This window comes from Acomys russatus, chromosome 11 (genome assembly GCF_903995435.1).
Source record: "Acomys russatus chromosome 11, mAcoRus1.1, whole genome shotgun sequence".
NCBI classification, from domain to species: Eukaryota; Metazoa; Chordata; class Mammalia; order Rodentia; family Muridae; genus Acomys; species Acomys russatus.
In genome coordinates, this window is record NC_067147.1 from 56583106 (window position 1) to 56602368 (window position 19263).

General features: G+C 46.4%; 1 protein-coding gene across 1 annotated transcript in view; it reads right to left on the reverse strand.

Annotated features, from left to right (window-relative positions):
- The window catches only part of Dnah8 (dynein axonemal heavy chain 8), a 228670-nt gene that overhangs the window by 202412 nt on the left and 6995 nt on the right, over positions 1-19263 (reverse strand). The window contains exons 5-10 of the mRNA XM_051153391.1: positions 15881-16070; positions 14260-14423; positions 10439-10615; positions 6376-6489; positions 6098-6205; positions 4677-4778 (exon numbers count right to left, since the gene is read on the reverse strand). Coding sequence (XP_051009348.1) covers positions 4677-4778; positions 6098-6205; positions 6376-6489; positions 10439-10615; positions 14260-14423; positions 15881-16070 — 855 coding nt within the window. The remainder of the gene's footprint in view (positions 1-4676; positions 4779-6097; positions 6206-6375; positions 6490-10438; positions 10616-14259; positions 14424-15880; positions 16071-19263) is intronic.

Genomic DNA, 19263 nt, shown 5'->3' on the forward strand with positions numbered 1-19263 from the left:
GTGACAGCCTTATGGGCCCCATCAGCCCCTCAAACAAAGGCTGACACTGTTAACAGGTGGTCATGGTCTCTGGCTATGTATTAAAACCTAGGAATACCAGTATCTGGTTTTAAATGTTTTATTTTAAACATTATAAAAAAGGTCACACACACACACACAAATCACACAACCAAACTATGCAGACTCAAAGACAATATTCAGCCCAATATTAACTTCTTTGCAGTTAGAATAGCCATTCAGAAAACACAGTTTTTTGAATCCACGATCTACTTCCATCTCTCCTTTCTCACTATTTTCCTTTAACGCTCCCCCGTAAAGTGTAGCATTAGCTTTTGGTTTTATACTTCCATGGCTAATTAAGTGAAATTGCCATGCTGTTAAATCACCTTCTAATTATTCATGTTTGCACTCATGGACAAGTGCTGCTCTCAATCCGGGTCAGGGGAGCTTCTTGTGCAGTGGGCAGCAGTCACTGGAAAGATGCAGAAAGGTCAGAATTCTGAGAATGGGAGACTGAGCGCTCAGCACTAAAGGGGACCACTAGATCAGTACCCCCTCCACAACCAAGGCTTAGGGACCATTGAAGAGTAAGAGACAGGAAAGAATGTAAGACAGGAGGAGGGGTTGCGCTGCTGTGAGGTGCAATCTTCTGGACATGGCGTGGCTATCGCATTCATCAACTCATGGCGGCTTCGGTTCCCTGCATAAGACCTGCATAAGATCAAGCCAGCCAAAATTCAGATATAGATGGGAAGGGTTAGCTCCAGGCCCCACCCTTTCCTGAGGAGCTACTGACAGACTTTATAGCTGGAGTGGGGAGCTTTCATTCTTTCAGAAGGATGTGCCACAAGTAGGGTTCTCATGCCCCTGGGGATGGCCTCACACCAATGCACTAACTGGACTCAGTGGGTCATAAAAAATAACAACAATAAAAGCAAACAAAAACAAAAACAAAAACAAAAACAAAAAATTATGAGAAGCTGGGAGAAGACCTGCTGGAGGGAATACGAGTTGAAGGGGGAAATTGGTATTGGGGTACACTGTGTAAAGTTGTGTCTCTGTCCTTCCTCACCTACCTAAGGCATTCTCTGACTAGCTTTAATAAAGAGCTGACAGCCGATAGCTAAATCAGGAAGTGGAAGGCAGGACTTCCTGGTGGGAAGAAAGCGACTCTGGGAAGAAGAAAGAGGAGGGTCTTATCACCAGGAGACACGAGAGGAGATGGGAAACAGGACAGGTATAGCTGTCCACGTGGTGGGACAAGGCCAGGTGGTCGGGTTAACTTAAGATGAGCCAGTTGAGAGTCTTCCCAGCTAAGGCCTAAGCTTTAAAACGCTAAAGGCGTCAGTGCCGTTATTTTTATGGCTGGTGGGTCACTAGGGTCTTCAAACAAACGGGAAATGAGAAGATGCCGTCATAGTTTGTTGTATCCATGTGTCAAACTCTCAGGGAAAAAAAGAAAAAAAAAATCATAAAATCGCCAAGAGGCTGGGAAATTCTCTATAAAGATGTCTGTATTCAGCTAGCATCCATATTTGCACCAGCATGCTCCCTCTGGCTGTTGTTTGTTTTCCTTGTGACACTCTCTCACTGCATAGACCATTTGTGGCTACAGGTTTGTGGTCGGCCTAACTCGGCCTCCTGGATATCACAGGCACGCATCACCACATGGTCTGCACCAGCATTTGCTCCATCCGTGAATACACAACAGTAAGGTTTTGCATTGATAATTTGCTTTGTTAAGAGAGGATTTCAGTTCATAACCCTGGCTCACCTAGAACTTGCTATGTAGACCAAGCTGGTCTCAAAGTTACAGAAATCTGCCAGCCTCTGCCTCCTGAATGCCAGAATTAAAGGTATGTACCACCAAGTCTGACTAGTTTTCCTCTCTTGTTTTGTTTTGGTGTTGGTGTTGTCCTGGTCGATCTTATTTATCAGGGGAGACAGGGCCTCTCTGTGTAGCCCTGGCTGTCCTGGACTCACTTTGTAGACCAGGATGGCCTTGAATTCACAGAGATCCGCCTGCCTCTGCCTCCCAAGTGCTGAGATTAAAGGCGTGCGCCACCACCTCCTGGCCTGACGATGAGGCTCTGAGGCTTCAAAATCCCAAGCCAGGCCCTGTTTTTGTTTTGATCCCAAGTGTGGGATGTGAAACAGACTTCTGAGAGGGCGTGCAAGGTTTGTCCACTAGAAAGGGAACTGCCTCGTGCAGGGGCATGGCCTTTGCACAGTTGATAAACATCCTGGTACAGACTCTGAGAAGAGATGAATAGAGCCCAAAATACAGAGGCTTGGCTTCTGGTTGCTCATCGCTCCGCTCTGAAACACTCCTAGAGAGGAACACTCCAGAGAACCCTTAGGGGTTCTGGTTCTGGCTGCGGTGGTTGCAGCCACTTTTGCTGATTTTCTGGTTTGCTGGAATCCTGACTATGAAGATTGAAATCGCCCCAAGGAGCTGAGTCTAAAAAAAGGTCTTCTTCTCCTGTCCCTATAAACCTTTTTTTTTTTTCTCTCCTATCTAGGGCAGGTGGGTTGGAAGGGAAGTAGAGCATTAACGGACCCCAAATAACATAGGTCTTTAAAAGTGCAAAGCCCACGGGGCCCAGCAGTTCCCTCTCTCTTCCTGCTACCTGCAGCATCAGATGGAGAACTCTCAGCTCCCTCTCCAGCACCACGTCTGTCTGCATGCCGCCATGCTTCCCACCTTAACAACAATGCACCAAACCTCTGAGCCCGTAAGCCAGGCCCAATTAAGTGTTTTTCTTTACAGGAGTTACCATGGTCGTGGTGTCTCTTCACAGCAATAGAACACTGACTGAATACGACAGTCATTCTGCATATATATATTTGAGTGTTCTATTCACATGTATGTCAGAAGAGGGCATTAAATCCCATCATAGATGGTTGTGAGCCACCATGTGGTTGCCAGGTACTGAACTCAGGACCTCTGGAAGAGCAGACAGTGCTCTTACCCACTGAGCCATCTCTCCAGCCCTTCATTCTACTATTTCTTGCCTGTCCTTGCCCTCAGCACTGGCTCTGGAGTGTTTCTGTTTTTCAGAGCCTTTTTTTTTTTTTTTTTTTTTTTTTTTTTTGCCTTGCTGACTCTGACACTCTATGTCTTAATGGGCTCAGGGCATCCCTTTTGATAAACAATCTTGTCCTTGCAAGTGCGGTTTTTCTTTTCTTTTCTTTTCTTTTTTTATTCCACCACCTTTTAAGGTGTATTCTCTGGACACATTTCAAAGCTTCTTCCAAACACTTGCACTGCTCTGCTGTCAAAAGGTGAAAGCTGTGTGCAGACCTTCAAGTCACCCTGAAGGGGTCTTCCTGTCACCTTAGGGACCTTAGAGCTTGTTCTTTTATAGTTAGTGGGAGTTCGTTTGCTCCTCCACTTTCTTATGAGGGCGCCGTGTTTGACGATTCTTTTCTTTGTCCACTATTGTTCTTGACACCAGGAAGAGTGTGTTTGTATGAGGGGCAACAACGTCCCATCTGGAATGTATGCAGGAGAAGAGATACCCACGCCCTCCGTGGGTAATTGCAACTGTGTCCCTTCAGAACAGTTTCTACCTTCGGCCACTGATTTCTCCTTTTGTTGCTGTCCTTTGAGACAGGGTCTCATGTAACCCAGGATGGCCTCAAATCCTTGTGTAGCCAAGGTGGACTTTGAATTTCCAATCTTCCCATCTGGGATGCCAGAGACGGGGCCCAGAGGTCTGTGAGAGCTTAGCAAGCCCTCTCCCAGTGGAGCTACATCCTTAGCCCAATTTTCCCCGACACTTCTAGAAGTTGAGGGAGGGGTGTGAGGTGGGGCATCCATCCCTGCCTCTGTAGCACAGGTGAGGACTTCAGTCCTGCACTGCAAGCCTGCCAGCTGGAGCCTGCTGGTTTCCCCACTTCTCCCAGCACTATGCCCTGTTCCTCTCGTTGTGACACATAAAAGGTTTTTTAAATTTATAACCATCGGGGCAGGGGCAGGGGCTGGTGGAGCGTTGCACATGCGTGTAGGCACCGACAGAGGCAAAGGCATTGGATCCACTAAGAGTTACAGCAACCCTTGCCAATGAGCCATCTCTCTAGCCCCACCAGAGCGACTACTATCAATGACAAGCCCTTTTTATACTGTTGTGCCACTCCTCCACTCTAAGGGACACTGAACTGGTGGGTGAGTGTAGGCTCAATTTTCATAGCAAATATATTTTATTACGAACTTATTAACTGAGCATACCTCACTTATAACTCGACTAACCTAAACAATAGGAAAAGAAGACTAAAGAACACAATAATGAAACCGTAAGGATATCAGCTCCGAGGAGCGATTCTCCTGGCATAGTCAGCAGGATTTCTTCTGCTAGAACTGGAGCAAACAGAACCTGGAGCCTCAGCCGGAGCCCCGAAGCCTTCCCTTGAGTTCTCTCTAAGAGAGTCTCAAAATGGAGCAATGAATAGCCAAAGGCCCCACCACTTGTTTTTGGCTCATTTTTATACCTGCTCTCAGAATTTGTTCAACGATGTTTTTCAGCTAGTTAACAAGCAGTCTCCCCCACATGGTGGTTCAACTTCTAAGGGGATAAACATCACCTGCTCTCTCACAAGTCTTTTTCTTATCCCCCATTTGTATCTCTCCTTCAGGTTAGGGCTTTGCTTAATGAAAATGAGATGCCTTTGCAAACCTGGATCTTCTTTAGGACAGCTGGTGTCTCCTGGTCCCACACGTGGTTTGTTCCTCCGTCAGTAATATAGGCTTTGCAGGCGGTCACCATCTGATTTGTTACCTAAAATAAAAGTAGGTACAAAGGAGCTGTAGGTAAGTGACTTTTGAAAGCATAAAATGCAGTGATAAATCATAAAATCATGGAGTAAATAAAACACAAAATTAAAAACAGCAATAACAAACGAACACAAATCCAGTCAAAAACAAAAAACCCAAAGTCACATTCACCTACTGCAATTAGGTCACTGTCACTGGGGCCATGAGCCTCATAATCAAACACATTTTCTATTGGTCTAGTACTTCCATTTAGGTCCTGACCTAATCCAAAGTAATGAATGATAGCCACTTAAAAATGGTTAGGTGTGTGGTGGCACACGCCTGTAATTCCAGCCCTTGGGAGGCAGAGGAAGGTGGATCGATATGAGTTCGAGGCCAGCCTGGTCTACAAAGTGAGTCCAGGACAGCCAAGGCTACACAGGGAAACCCTTTCTCGAAAAAAAAAAAAAAGTGGTTAGGAGAGGCAGACCCTCTTCCTTCTTGCTGAACTCCGCCAACAGCAATAAGGTGTTCAGGCATTTTGCGGGGGATGGCCAGGTGGCCTACTGGTCACTACTATAGACGTTACTGATTAGAACAGGGCTCTAGTGGATGGACCCTGCACCTGGGTGAGGAGACAGGCCATGCCTTTCAAAGGCATGCAGCTCACTGACTTCTTCCTCAAGTGCCCACACAGGGCCGGCCCATCAGAAGTATGGTCAAAAAGCTTGGGAGAAGGCAGATAACAATACGAAGTGGGCAGACACAAGACGGACCAAGAAGATTGATGGCAGAGAAAGGAAAGCCAAGATGACAGAGTTTGATTGTTTCAAGGTTACGAAGGCAAAGAAAATGAGAACCCAGAGTAATTAAGACGGAAGTCAAGAAACTGCAAAGAACCGCTAGCCTGAAAGGACAGCCAAGGCTACACAGGGAAACTCTGTCTCGAAAAACAAAAACAAAAACAAAAAAAAACCCAAAAGCCAGACTTGGAAAGGAGGGGAGGTCCTTAACTGCTGAGCCATCCCTAAGCAATGCCTGGGAGCATCCCTGAGATGATGCCTCCTACACGGCACCTCCTTTATCATTAATCCATCTCACCATGATGGGATGGTGAGACGGCTCAGCAAGTGAAGGCATGTGGCTCACGAGCCAGGTGATCTGAACGCAAGCCAAGGAGCACAAGTAAAGGTGGAAGGAGAGAACAGACCCTACAAGGTTGGCCTCTGGCCTCCACAAGCTTCTGTAGCACAACTGCACCCTGCTACACACACACACACACACACACACACACACACACTAATAATAATAATAATAACAACAACAACAACTAAAGAAGCTCACCTTGATAAATAATGACGTCATCCTTTCTGATGTATTATAATACCTCGAGACGCTGTGAATCATTCTGATGGCATTAATCAAGTTTTGTATTCCATGTGCCATGGAAACCTAAAATCGAGATACAGGAAGTAAGTTCTATCACGCATGTTACTCTGGTTTGGCCATGACCGGAAGCTTTAATTACAACGGGCTAATTTTAGCAACCACACTTTTTACATTCGTTGGTTCTGAGCCATCCCTCCAGGCCCCCGAAAGTGCCCCTACAGAAGCTTGCTCACCAGGTCATAGTTATAGAGGGGCTGACACACTTTCTCCAGGGTGTACAGATACCGCACGTTGTCTCTGGACTCATTTGCTGTGTCGGTGATTCTCGCATCCAGATCACGCCAATTCTGAGGAAGCAAAATTGTTTAAGTATCCAGTTATCAGCCCAGAGGTCTCAGTGCGCTCCAATTTAGTCAGGAAATTCAAGCTGTTTTCCCTGAGCAAACAGGGTGATATATACATTTTTTTTTTTCAAAAAGAAAATATAGATTAGGAGCACTGGCTATTCTCCCAGAGGTCCTGAGTTCAATTCCCAGCACCCACAAGGCAGCAGCTCACAACTGTCTATAACTGTAATTCTATGGGACCTGATACCTTCCCTCTGGTGTGCAAACATACAAGTAGACAACACACCCATATACGTAAATCTTTTTTAAAAGAAAATAATGACTTCTATTTTTTAATTATGTGTATTTGTTTAGTGAGAATGCTGGAATTTTGGTTTCTTTAAAAAAAAAAACACAGAAATATTATAAAACTGTTTTGTTTTCATCCCCAGATGTAGAGATATGTGGCTGCTTTGCAGAAGCTGCCTATGATTTGCCTCGTGCTCCAGTAGAGGCATGGTTTTGTCAGCTGCAGATAGTTTCTGCAATTGTGTGACATTTGGAATTCTGGGAACTTTTCAGAGGGCATATATATGTGCATGCTAGAGCCCCATGAGGTGTTGGTGGTAGCTGTTGGTCATTCAAGGGGTTTGGTGGCGGTTTGTTAGTAGTTGTGCTCAAAGAAGAAACAGGAAGAAAGAAATTAGATTCAAAGATCTCTGCCTCTTTCTGTGTGTCTTAGTCTCTCTCTCCTCTCTCTCCTCTCCTCTCTCCTCCTCTCCTCTCTCTCTGTGTCTCTCTCTCTCTAGTGATAGTGGGTAAAACCTGGGAGATAAAGGGTGAGAAAAAGAACCCACAAAGCAGTAAATCCAGTTACAGATTACATTATGGGGTAGGGAGAGAGGTGCAGGAGTGTAGGTACCTGAGGAGGCCAGAAGAGGGCATCAGATTCCCTGGAGCTGAAGTTACAGGTGATTGTAACCTGTAGCCTGGTGTGGATGGGAGAACGAAAACTAGGGTCCTCTGGAAGAAGGGTTAAGGGCACTTAACCACTGAGCCATTTCTCCAGCCCCTGATACCTCCTTTTCTTGCAGGGCTTAAGACTTGATGCTATAAGGGCATTAAATGATTGGCTAAAAACAAAGGCCATTCCTTTGTAGTTAACATCCTGTCTATAGACTTGGACTGGGCCTGCTTCTACTTAGAATGATTTTTTTCAAGGTCCTAAGGCTTATGGCATTGTAAGTCATAAGGTCTTCGGCAGTGAGTCACATCACCGCAACATGATTCAAAGGAAATATTCTTATTAGCAAAATGGACTCAATTGGAAATCAACTTTTTTTTTGTTGGACTTCGAATCTTTTTTGTTTGTTTGTTTTTGTTTTGTTTGTTTGTTTGAGACCGGGTTTCTCTGTGTAGCCTTGGCTGTCCTGGACTCACTTTGTAGACCAGGCTGACTTCAAACTCACAGCAATCCACCTGCTTCTGCTTCCCAAGTGCTGGGATTAAAGGCGTGCGCCACCACACCCAGCTGCATCTTTTTTAAAAAAAGATTTATTTATTTATTTTACATATATGAGTGCTCTATTTACATGTATGCCTGCACTCCAGAAGAGGGTGTCAGATCACATTATAGATGATTATAAGCCACCATGTAGTTGCTGGGAATTGAACTCAGGACCTCTGAAAGAGCAAGCAGTCAGTGCTCTTTACTGTTGAGCCATCTCTCCAACCTTGGACTTTGAATATTAAACGTGGCTCAAAGGCTCAATGCTTGACTCTCATCTTGTAGAACTATTTTGAAGGCTGTAGAAAAGCTTTAGGAGGTGTGGCCCAGCTGGTAGAGGAAGGCCTCCACAGAGAGCAGTGTATTTTCTCTGTCTCCTGGTCTGCACCATGTTAAAAGCCTCTGCCTCACACTCCTGCTTCTATGAACTCCACCGGGCCTTCCATGCAATGATGGAGTAATAGTTCTGAAACCGTGAGCCAAAAATGAGCATTTCCTCCTTTGGACATTCTAATGTCCTCTCACAGTGATGAAAAAGATAGAGAGGACTGACTGGTGTCAGAGACAGGAGATCATTACTGCAGTGGGCCTGACCACGTGGCTCTCAGGCCTTACAAACTGGCTTGCGGAAAGAACTGTTGGGGAGCATGGAGCTGTGGGCTAGAGAAGCCTTCTAACGCTGTAGGCAGAGCTCAGCAGCACCGTGGTTATCCTTCAGAATCAAGAATGGGAAGTGGGGGGCTGGAGAGATAGCTCAGTGATTAAGAGCACCACCTGCTCTCCCAGAGGTCCTGAGTTCAATTCCCAGCAACCACACGGTAGCTCACAACCATCTATAATGAGATCTGGTGCCTTCTTCTGCAGATAAAGCAGTCATTTGCGATAAATAAATCTTTTTTTTTTTTTTTTTTTTTTTTTTTTGGTTTTTCGAGACAGGGTTTCTCTGTGTAGCCTTGGTTGTCCTGGACTCACTTTGTAGACCAGGCTGGCCTCGAACTCACAGCGATCCTCCTGCCTCTGCCTCCCGAGTGCTGGGATTAAAGGCGTGCGCCACCACGCCCGGCTACAATAAATAAATCTTTAAAAAAAAAAAAAAAGAGAATGGGAAGTGGGGATTGCTCAGTGCTTAGAGCACGTCCTGCTGTTGCAGAAGACCGGGGTTCGATCCCCAGAACCCACACAGCAGCTCACAACTGCTTTTAGCCACAGTTCCAAGGAACCCAATGCCCTTTTCTCTTCAGCAGACACCAGTCACTCACGCAGCACACAGACATGCGTGCAGGCAAAACACTCATATGCATAAATTAAAAATAAATTAACCTTTTTTTTTAATCATAAAAATGATCCCTAGGGAAAGCTGTGTGAAGTGGTTGTGTGTGTGTGTGTGTGCTGAGCAGAACTTTTGTCTTTTCGTGTAGCTCTTTATTATTACTATCTTAAGGTTTGCCGTTTTCCTATTTTATGTGTGGAGTGTTTGTCTGCACGTATGTCCGTACAAGCCACATGTGTGTAGCAGCCAAGGAAGCCAGAGGAGGACGTCAGACATCCTGGATCTAGACTTGGCAGAAGGTTGCCAGGTGCCATGTACAACCAGGTCCCTCTGTGAGGGCAGCAAATGCTCTTAACCACTGAGCCACCTCTCCAGGGTGGATCTTTACCTCTACAAGTCTCTATTGACTTACAATTCCCCAAACAGCTTACAAAAAAAAAAAAGGCCATTTCTCTGGGTGGCGCTCCATAGATGAACTGTCAAAACTGAGAAATGGATCTTTGTTCCCTCAGCTGGGAATTACGGTGGTTAAGTAAGAAAGCTGATCCAAAGCTTGACACTTCTCAACACATGCCTACTGTGGACCGAGAAGCCGTGTCGGACACCGTAGAACAAGATGTAATAGTGGCTCTCCGACTGGGAAGGGCACCAAAACAAAGCTAGACGGGGAAATCAGCTGTCCTATGGCACAGTGGGGCTAACTACACTGACTGAACCAGCCTGCAGCGTATTGCGTAATGACTAGGAAAGTGTGGAGTTCCTAGCAACAATGATACACTTTTGGGGACACTGGGTGGGGGGGGGGGCGCTTACTCCAAAAGTGCTTGTTGCAAAACAAGAAGGCCTGGGGTTTGCACCCCAGAACCCATGTCAAAAAAGTTGAGTACAGTGGAACATGTGTAACTCCAGAGCTGGGGAGGTGGGGCCAGGTTCTCTGGGGCTCTCAGGTGAGCCTAGCCTGCTTAGTGAGCAAGGTGGGAGTAAGGGAGATTGCTCAGCATTGACGCCGCTTGCTGCCGTGAGACAGGCTCCCAGCTATGGCAGCTGGGTGGCTCACAACTGCCTGTAACTCCAGCTCCTGGGGAGCCAATAGCCTAGCCCTCCGTGGGGCATTTAAGAAGCACTTTGAAAAGGGTTATTTTCTAATAAGTTGTTATAAAGCACATCAGGGTTTACAGGGAAAGGCCTCTTACCTTTAACAGCTTGGAGTGTGCAACGTTAAGCACGTTTATGACAGCCTTGCAGCTGGACCCCTTAATCTGCTCAATGATGTAGTTGAACTTGGCCGACATGCGTTTCCAGTGCTCCAGTTCAGTGAGTGGACCTGAATCATCGGCCTCTTTTCTCATCTGCTCACTCTCAATAAGGACCTGAAATAGAATTATTATCACGACCACCTGTGGCCCCCTCTCTTCTGGCTGCTGTGGGAACTGCATGCATGTGGAAAACACACATATAAATAAAATAAATAAAAACTTAAAATTTCAGACTTCTATCATCACCAAATACAGCCTGCCAAATGAAGACATGACATGAGAGGAACAATAAGGAATTAAGATCTGGAAAACAGCCGGGCGTGGTGGCGCACACCTTTAATCCCAGCACTTGGGAGGCAGAGGCAGGTGGATCTCTATGAGTTCGAGGCCAGCCTGGAGTCTAAGACAGCCAGGACTACCAAAGAAACCTTGTCTCACAAGACAAAAAAAAAAAAAAAAAATCTGGAAAACAGTATGTAGAGTCAAGCAGCTCAACAAGATAACACCAATCAATCCAAAAGAAAACTAAGTAAATGAGCTGCACGTGTAGGTCAGCAAGGAAGAAGCCTAAGCAACCACCAGATGTGGCCAACCCCGGCAGTACTCAACATAGTGCAGAGTTGATCTTGATAGCATCGCACACCTGATATAATGGCTGTGTGTGTGTGTGTGTGTGTGTGTGTGTGTGTGTGTGTGTGTGTGAGATACTGGGAACTAAACTTAAGAGTTTTATATGCGTTAGGTAAGCACTCTACCGTAAGATATATTCCCAGCCCTGCTTCTTGTCAGGGTATTCTGTTACAGTACTGAAAGCGAAACTACAGCAATCTCTGTTAGGAGGGCATAATACTGTCCAGTATGAGACCTATACGCAAACGCTCTGAGGGATTCCACTGAGAGACTCCTGAGCCTACAAGGAGGAAGCCTGAGCAAAGGCAGCTGTTACATATGCATTACTGTCCTCTGTAACAGCAGAAGGAGAAATTACTTATGGAGGGAATAGAAACACCAACCCCTGCTTCCTTAAATAACGGATAGCTGATACAACATAAATGCCAAAATGTCTATCTAGCGAAATACAATTTTTCCTTCTTCCTCTTCTTTCTTCTTCTTCTTCTTTCTGGTTCTTTGTGCCATGTAAAGTCACTTCCTTTTTTAAGATTTATTTTATTTTATGCATATGAGTGTTTGTCTGCATATTTGTAGGTGACCCGTGTACATGTAGTGCCCATGGAAGTCAGAGAAGGCATCAGATCCCCTGAAACTGGAGTTATAGCTGGTTGTGAGCCGCTATGCGTATGGGTGCCTGCTGGGAACTAAACTCAAGTCCTCTGCAAAAGCACTGTGGTGGTTTGGAAGGCGCCATTAGGAGGTGTGGCCTTGTTGGAGAAGGTGTGGCTTTGCTGGAGGAAGTGTGTTACTAGAGGGTCAGCTTTGAGGTCTCAGAAGCTCAAGCCACACCCAATGTGGCAGTCACTTCCTTTGCCTTTGGATCAAGACGTAGAATTCTCAGCTCCTGCTCCAGCACCATGTCTGCCTGTGTGCCACCACACTTAGCACCATGACGATAATGGACTAAACCCTTAAATGTTTTCCTCTATAGGTGTTGCCATGGTCATGGTGTCTCTTCACAGCAATAAACCCCTAACTAAGACACAACCTCAGCAAGGAATGGGTTCCTCAGTGCATCCCTGTCGGTTCAAAGGCCTCACCTGAACTGCAGCCTGATGCCTCTCACCTGCAGAGTGGCTCATCCTGCCTCCCCTCCCTTCCCCTTTCCCCTCAGAATTTCCTCTTCATGGTGAGAGTCACTGTCAACTGTTTGACTGGATGGCTTCCAGGTCCTCCCTACCCAAGGTGTCACCTGTACTCAGGCCTCAGCTCCTTCTGAGCCCACAGCTCTGTATCTTCCCTGAGCTCCGCCCCCCACAGCCAGCTGACGACCTCATTTCTCCAACTGGGTCTACCAAGCCATAAGACCCAACAGAGCTAACCCCTACTTCACCTCTAAGTCCAGACACTGGTCTATGGGGCTGCCTCAGGATCCCCACACTCACGGGTCTCACAGAGGGAGAGGAGGAGGCTGAAGCTCAGGGACACGCCCCCAGCTGTGGTGCAGAGCTGGGGTGTGAGCCAGGGGAGCTTAGGTTAGCCACTTCGCCAGAGCACCCATCAAGGAAGAGGCACATCCTAATCCCAGAAAAATGCCCCAGAGACTGTGCTGCTCTGTCTGCCTCAGTTAGTCCCATCTTCCAGGTCACTGCAGTGCCACCACCTGTGCTGGGCCACAACAGTACTGCTGTCTTGTGATGTTCAGCCTCTGTGATGGTTTGAATAAGATGGTCCCATAGGTTCATATATTTAAATGCTTAGTCACCAGGGAGTAGAACCATTTCAAAGGATTAGAAGGATTGGGAGGTGTGGCCTTGTTGGAGGAAGTATATCACTGGGGGTGAGGTTTGGGGTTTCAAAAGCCTAAATCAGGCCCAGGCTCTACCTCTCAACGACTTCTCTGGCACTGCGCCTGCCTGTCGCCATGTTCTCTGCTATGATGGTATTGGTCTAAGCCTCTGAAACTATAAGGAAGCCACTGAGTTGCCTTGGTCGTGATGTCTCTTCACAGAGAATGCACTTGAGTGAACAGGAAATGGGTGAAAGGAAACATTAAGTGATGGGAGTGGGGCTTTGAAAATGATACCCATGGCCTGGCAGTCAGCATTTGGCGGTAAGGGCTTTGGAAGGTTATTAAATCACGAGAGAGAGTTCTGCCCTTATTACTAGGCTTTGCATCTGTGTGCTCATGTTGTGTGGGTGTGCATGCCCGTGGGTACACGTGTTGTTCAGAGGCTAGAAGTCAAGCCCAGTCGTCACTCCTCTGGCGCCATCTACTTGGTTTTGAGACTGGGTCTCTCACTGGGTCCCAGAGCTCACCAGTTAGGCTAGACCAACTGGCCAATAGGTGTCAGGGACCCACCCGGCCCTGTTCCCCCAGTGCTGTGGTTACAGGTGCATGCCACCACACATGGCTTTTTAGGTGGCTGCTGGGTATTGAACTCAAGTCCTCACATGTACAGTGGCAAGAACTTTAACAAACAAGCCATCTCCACTGCCCCAAGTTTAATACCTACTATTTTTTTTTTTTTACAATTTCTAAATATATATTTGCATTATATATTCACAGACTCTAGGTATGGTCATTCATGTATAAATATTACATAGCATTTAAACACAATATTAGCATTTCTATGACCATATTAATAACATATTAAAATATCTATTTTATGTATAGAATATCAATATCTGTGTGTTTTAGGTGATTTTTTTCTTTTTTCTTTTTTACATATACATTTATACTATAACACATATGTAAAATGAACTACATACAGCAAGAAGAACCACGAAACAATCAGGAATTATATTAATGTTACATTCAGAGTGTTTTGGCTATTTGTATTTGCTGCTGTGGACTTGGCATTGGAACGCTGATACGGAAACCTAGGCTGAACCTATTTGACACGAGCAACGCTCCCATGGGCCACCCAGGATGTGCTCGTGCACCGTCTGTCTCTGTGGCTCTTCACTGTGTCATTTCCCCCTTCCTCTCTTCCATGGAGAGTATTAACAAAACGTAAGTCATGCATGGGGGTGGGACGAGGGGCGGGAAGGCGGGGGGGGGGGGGGGGGGGGGGGGAGAGGGGGAGGGGCGGGGACTGTCACGGCTCTGAGCCACAAGACGAGGGCAAGGGGGGTGGCCTCACCTGCTCTATCTGCTTGTACCATATCATCAGCACCTCCTCCAGCTGATGCACCATCTCCGAGTTGCTCGCTGCAGCTGTGACTTCCTCAAAGGTAAGCAGTTTGGAGAAGTCGACATTGTCTACCTTCCTCAACATCACTGTCCCTTCGATGCTGATTCTAGCACCTTAAGGAAGAAAACGGGACGTTAGAAAGACGTGCCCGAGCCGGGTGGGCGTGGTGGCGCACGCCTTTAATCCCAGCACTCGGGAGGCAGAGGCAGGCGGATCGCTGTGAGTCCAGGATGGCCAAGGCTACACAGAGAAACCCTGTCTCGAAAAACCAAAAAAAAAAAAAGAAAGAAAGAAAGACGTGCCCGAGCCGGGTGGGCGTGGGGAGGGCAGAAGCAGACAGATCGCTGTGAGTTCGAGGCCAGCCTGGTCTACAAAGTGAGTCCAGGACAGCCAAGGTTACACAGAGAAACCCTGTCTCAAAAAAAAAACAAAACAAAACAACCAACAACAAAGAAGTGCCCATACGGTAAACATCAAGGTGCGCTTTCGAGCCGCACCATTTACAGAAAAGCCAACGGTCTCCTGAATTATAAGGATAGAATTCTACAGTTAGGGATGGGCACAGTTGGTAGCATGCTTGCTCAGCATGCACAAAACCGTGAGTTGGATCCCCAGCCTCACATAAGCCGAGTGTGGAGGTTTCACCCAAGGACTTGTGAAGGTGACAGTATGAAGACCAGGAGTTTAAGGCCATCCTGGGCTACAGAGGTAGTTCAAATTTTACCTGGATTACATGAGACCCTACCTCAAAAAAAAAAAAAAAAAAAACATAAGAAAGAAAGAAAGATTGTGAGTTGACTTATGGATCATATTGTATACTTTTGCAAGATTAAGTGATAAAAATATTTTATCATTCATATTGTATACTTTTACATTAAGTGATAGAAAAGAGTTTTAAAAACATCATCATAAAACGCAGCTTAAAAATACTTATTTTATGTTTACATGTATGTGTGTGGACCACATATGTGCAATACCCATGGAGGTCAGAAGGGGGCGTTGGATCCTCTGGAACTGGAGTTACAGGAGGTTGTGAGCTGCTGTGTGGGTGCTGGGAACCAAGCCTGGGTTTTTTGGAAGAGCCACAAATGTTCTTTTGTTTTGTTGTTGTTTTTCAAGACAAGGTTTCTCTGTGTATCCTTGGAGGTCCTAGACTCACTTTGTAGACCAGGCTGGCCTTGAACTCACAGTGATCCACCTGCCTCTGCCTCCCGAGTGCTGGGATTAAAGGTGCGCGCTACCACCGCCCGGCTGGTGCGCAAATGCTCTGAACTGCTTAGCCATCTCTCCAGCACAAGTACATATACTTTTAGTGGCAAATATTTGACTAAGATCAGGAAAAGCTTCCTCCAACTAGAATGCATTTCAGCAAAGACCCCTGGTAAAGAGGGGGGGGGGTCTCCTGTTTCCCATCTCATATCCAGGCCCCCTGGTGACTTTCAATACCATCTCCTTTTGGATATACACCACCACCCCCTCCCACCCCCCCCATCCCCCCTATAAAACCCTGTTTTCAGTAACATATCTCACAACTCATTTTGAGTTGTTTGCCATCAAGTCTTACACTCACCATCTAAAAATGAAAGATATCTGTTGATGGTTTCTGTGAAGATATGTTTCTCAGATTCACCCTGCTTGGACTGGTTTAAAGCACCCCAGTTGCTCGTTGCAAGAATGGCTGGTAGAAATATGAGTTGTAACATATTCCCGATTCCTTTCAAGAGGCCGTTGGATGCATCCAAGGTGGTGAATAGCACATCCTGAAAGGGTGGTGTTCAATTGTCACATGTTAAGCCCATTAAAAAACCGAGGGGGAAAAAAAATCATGAGCTATTTTTCATCTGCAGTGAACAGCTGATACAGTTTGTAAGGTCCTGGACACAGGTTAAGCATCTATGAATAGTAGAGCTCTCAAACCCACAACCTGGCCCTAGTCTGCCACTCCCACTGGGTCTCCGGGAGATGCCGGTCTCATCTGTACTTTAATCTCTGCAACCCAGCCAAGGCATGGGAAAGGCAACTGACTGAGCCTCTCCCAAAAAGACATCCTCAAGTGTAAGGTGCCCTATTTGTGAAAACAGCCTTGTGAAATAGGATGGGGGGGGGGGGGGGAGATCTTCATTGTCAACTTGAAAGAAGCCCAGAAGTTTAGTGAAGTGCGCCTCTGGGTGTGTGTGGGGTGGTGTTTCCATAGACGATTACCTCCTGGAGCATCTGAACCAAGCCACAGACTAATTCCTCTGTAAGGAGGCCATTATATGGAGAAATGGTACAAATAGGTGATGGGGCATGGTTGGAGGAAATGGGTCCTTAGGGACTTGTCTGTGGGCTGTGTCTTGCCATGGCCCCTTCCTTTATGCCCACTTTCTCATCTTCCTGATTGTCATGATTTTGAAAACCACTGGTGCACTTTCTGCCTCCACTGGGATTGCTTTTGCATAGTTACAAAAGATTTTAAATTGCCAGGTATGGTGGCACACGCCTTTAATCCAGCATTTAGGAGGCAGAGGCAGGTTGATCTCTGACTTTCAGGCCAGCCTGATTAACATAATGAATTCTAGGACTCTATAGTGAGATCCTGGTTTAGGTTCTGTTTTTTTGTTTTTGATTTTTTTTTTTTCTTTAAGACAACTAAATTCTCATTTAAAGAGGAAAGGCCACATATGGTGCCTAAAATGGTAAAAAAGAGACTTGTAGAGCTAAATTTAGCAATGTCTGGAGGTAAATAAAAGAATATTCTATGAGTCTTTTAAATTTGTATTATGTCTTTAAGTGCATGCATATGTACAGAGGTCAGTGTGCAAGAGTGCAGTGACTGCGAAGGCCAGAAAAGAAGGTGTCAGATGACCTGCTTTTGGCGGTTATACGCCAGCGTGGGTGCTCAGAACTGAACTCGGGTCCTCTCTAGAAGGAATACCTTCTGAGCCAACCCTCCAGCCCCATCTAACAGACCTAAGAACTGCTTCTGGAGAGTGAGGTACAGGTTCGTCCTGCTCAAAGAACCTGTTCTTCTTTAAACTACATACACACATCACTGCAGCTCTTTTAAAAACCTAGAGTAAGTAAGTTACGGTCACAGACAATTGTAGTCAGAGCGACTCAAGACGCCAAGGCAAGTTCACTTGAATCCAGGTATTCAAGGTCAGCCTGGGTGACATAGCGAGACCCTCTCTCCAAAAGCAAAGACAAGGGGGCTGGAGAGGTAAGCGAGTGCGTGAGCACCTGGCTGGCAGATGCCAGGCCCAGGATTTGGTCCTCAGAACAAAAAGAAAGGAAGAGAAGGGATGGAAGAGGAGGGGTATGAGGAGAGGGTTAGGGGGTGAGAAAAGGCAGGAAGGGAAAAGACAGGGAATGAGGAGGAGGGGAGGGGTAAGAAAAAAGGTGTGAGAGAAAGGAGGGGGCAAGGGAAAAGGAAGAGGAAATGGGAAGAGAATGGGAGAGTCTATTTGATAATTAGTAAGGAAATAAGATGCCGGGCAACAGATATTAGATGAGTTTATTAAGTGGAGCACAGGGAGAGAAGGAAAGGGGGGAGAGAGGGGGTACCCCAGAGAGAGACAGAGAGGCAGAGAGACAGAGAGACAGGGTGAGAGAGGAAGAAAGAGAAAGGTAAGAGAGCGAGCCACAAGAAGGGTTTGGCCTTTTATAATCTTGGGCAGGGCCACTCCCCCACAGCAGGTAGGCAGACTGAAGCAGAATCCTAACAGTCTATATTATTAAAAATAGCAGAATGAATTATATATTAACTGAAGAGAGCATTACTGAAACTGATGACAAATTGACCATTCGTCCGTCCGCAGGAGAGTTCAGAACAAGCAAAGCAAGCAGAGGGGGAAGGGCTGATTCCTCCCCTGCAGGGGTCTCACCCAGCACCAGAGGCGCAGGGAAGTCCCCACAAGGACCCTGGAGAAGTGACTGCCCACTCAACAGCCTCTCTTAAGGCAGTCTTTCCTCACAAACAGAAAAGAAGTCAAACTCCACAAACAGAAAAGAAGTCAAACTCCACGGAATTTGTTACATACCCCACTCTAGTAGGCAGTAAGACCATTGAGAGCAAGAAAGAGGCCAGGCATGGTGGTGCACGCCTTTAATCCCAGCACTCGGGAGGCAGGTGCAGGTGGATCGCTGTGAGTTTGAGGCCAGCCTGGTTTACAGAGTGAGTCCAGGACAGCCAAGGCTACACAGAGAGACCCTGTCTCAGGAAAACAAACAAACAAACAAAAAGTAAGAAAGAGAGTGGAGGGATGCTTTCTGAGAATCTACAATCAGTTGGGCAGTATAGCGAGAATTGTTCCTTCCGAGGTCTCACAGCTATCCAACAAAGAAGGTGTCATTAGTCCCCATTCAGGCATGCTCATCTCTCAGAAAGGATGAGCCACTTGCCGAAGGAGACAGCACTAGCCAGCGATGAGGCTTGGAAGCAAATCCTGGCCTACCTAACTCTACTTGCCATTTCCAGCCTGTGGCCCAGCCTTCCCCAAACTAGGCTAACAGCGTCTAGACTCTAAGGCAGCTAGCTCCTCCTTCTCCTAAAATGACTAAAAATGTAAAACGCTAAGCAAAGAATAGGTGTACTAGAGCTTAAGGTAATACGAACAGAATCGAAAATACCCCTAAAGAAGGGACATATGGTAACTCTGTGTGCACGGTACAGAAGAAGGCGCATTTTTATAAACTGTAGGGCTGGTGGCTACCCTGTTTAGTTTTTGTCAAACTGACATAAGCTAGAGTCACCTGGGAAGAGGGAAGCTTAACTGAGGAACTTTCTCTGGTAGACTGGCCTGTGGGCATGTCTGAGAGACACTTTCCTGATTAATTGCTATGGGAGGGCCCAATCCACTGTGTTACCCAGAGGCAGATGGTCCTGCCTTCTATAAGAAAGCAGGATGAGCAAGCGAGCCATGGGGGCCAAGCCAATAAGCAGTGTCCCTCATGGTCTCTGTTTTCAGGTCC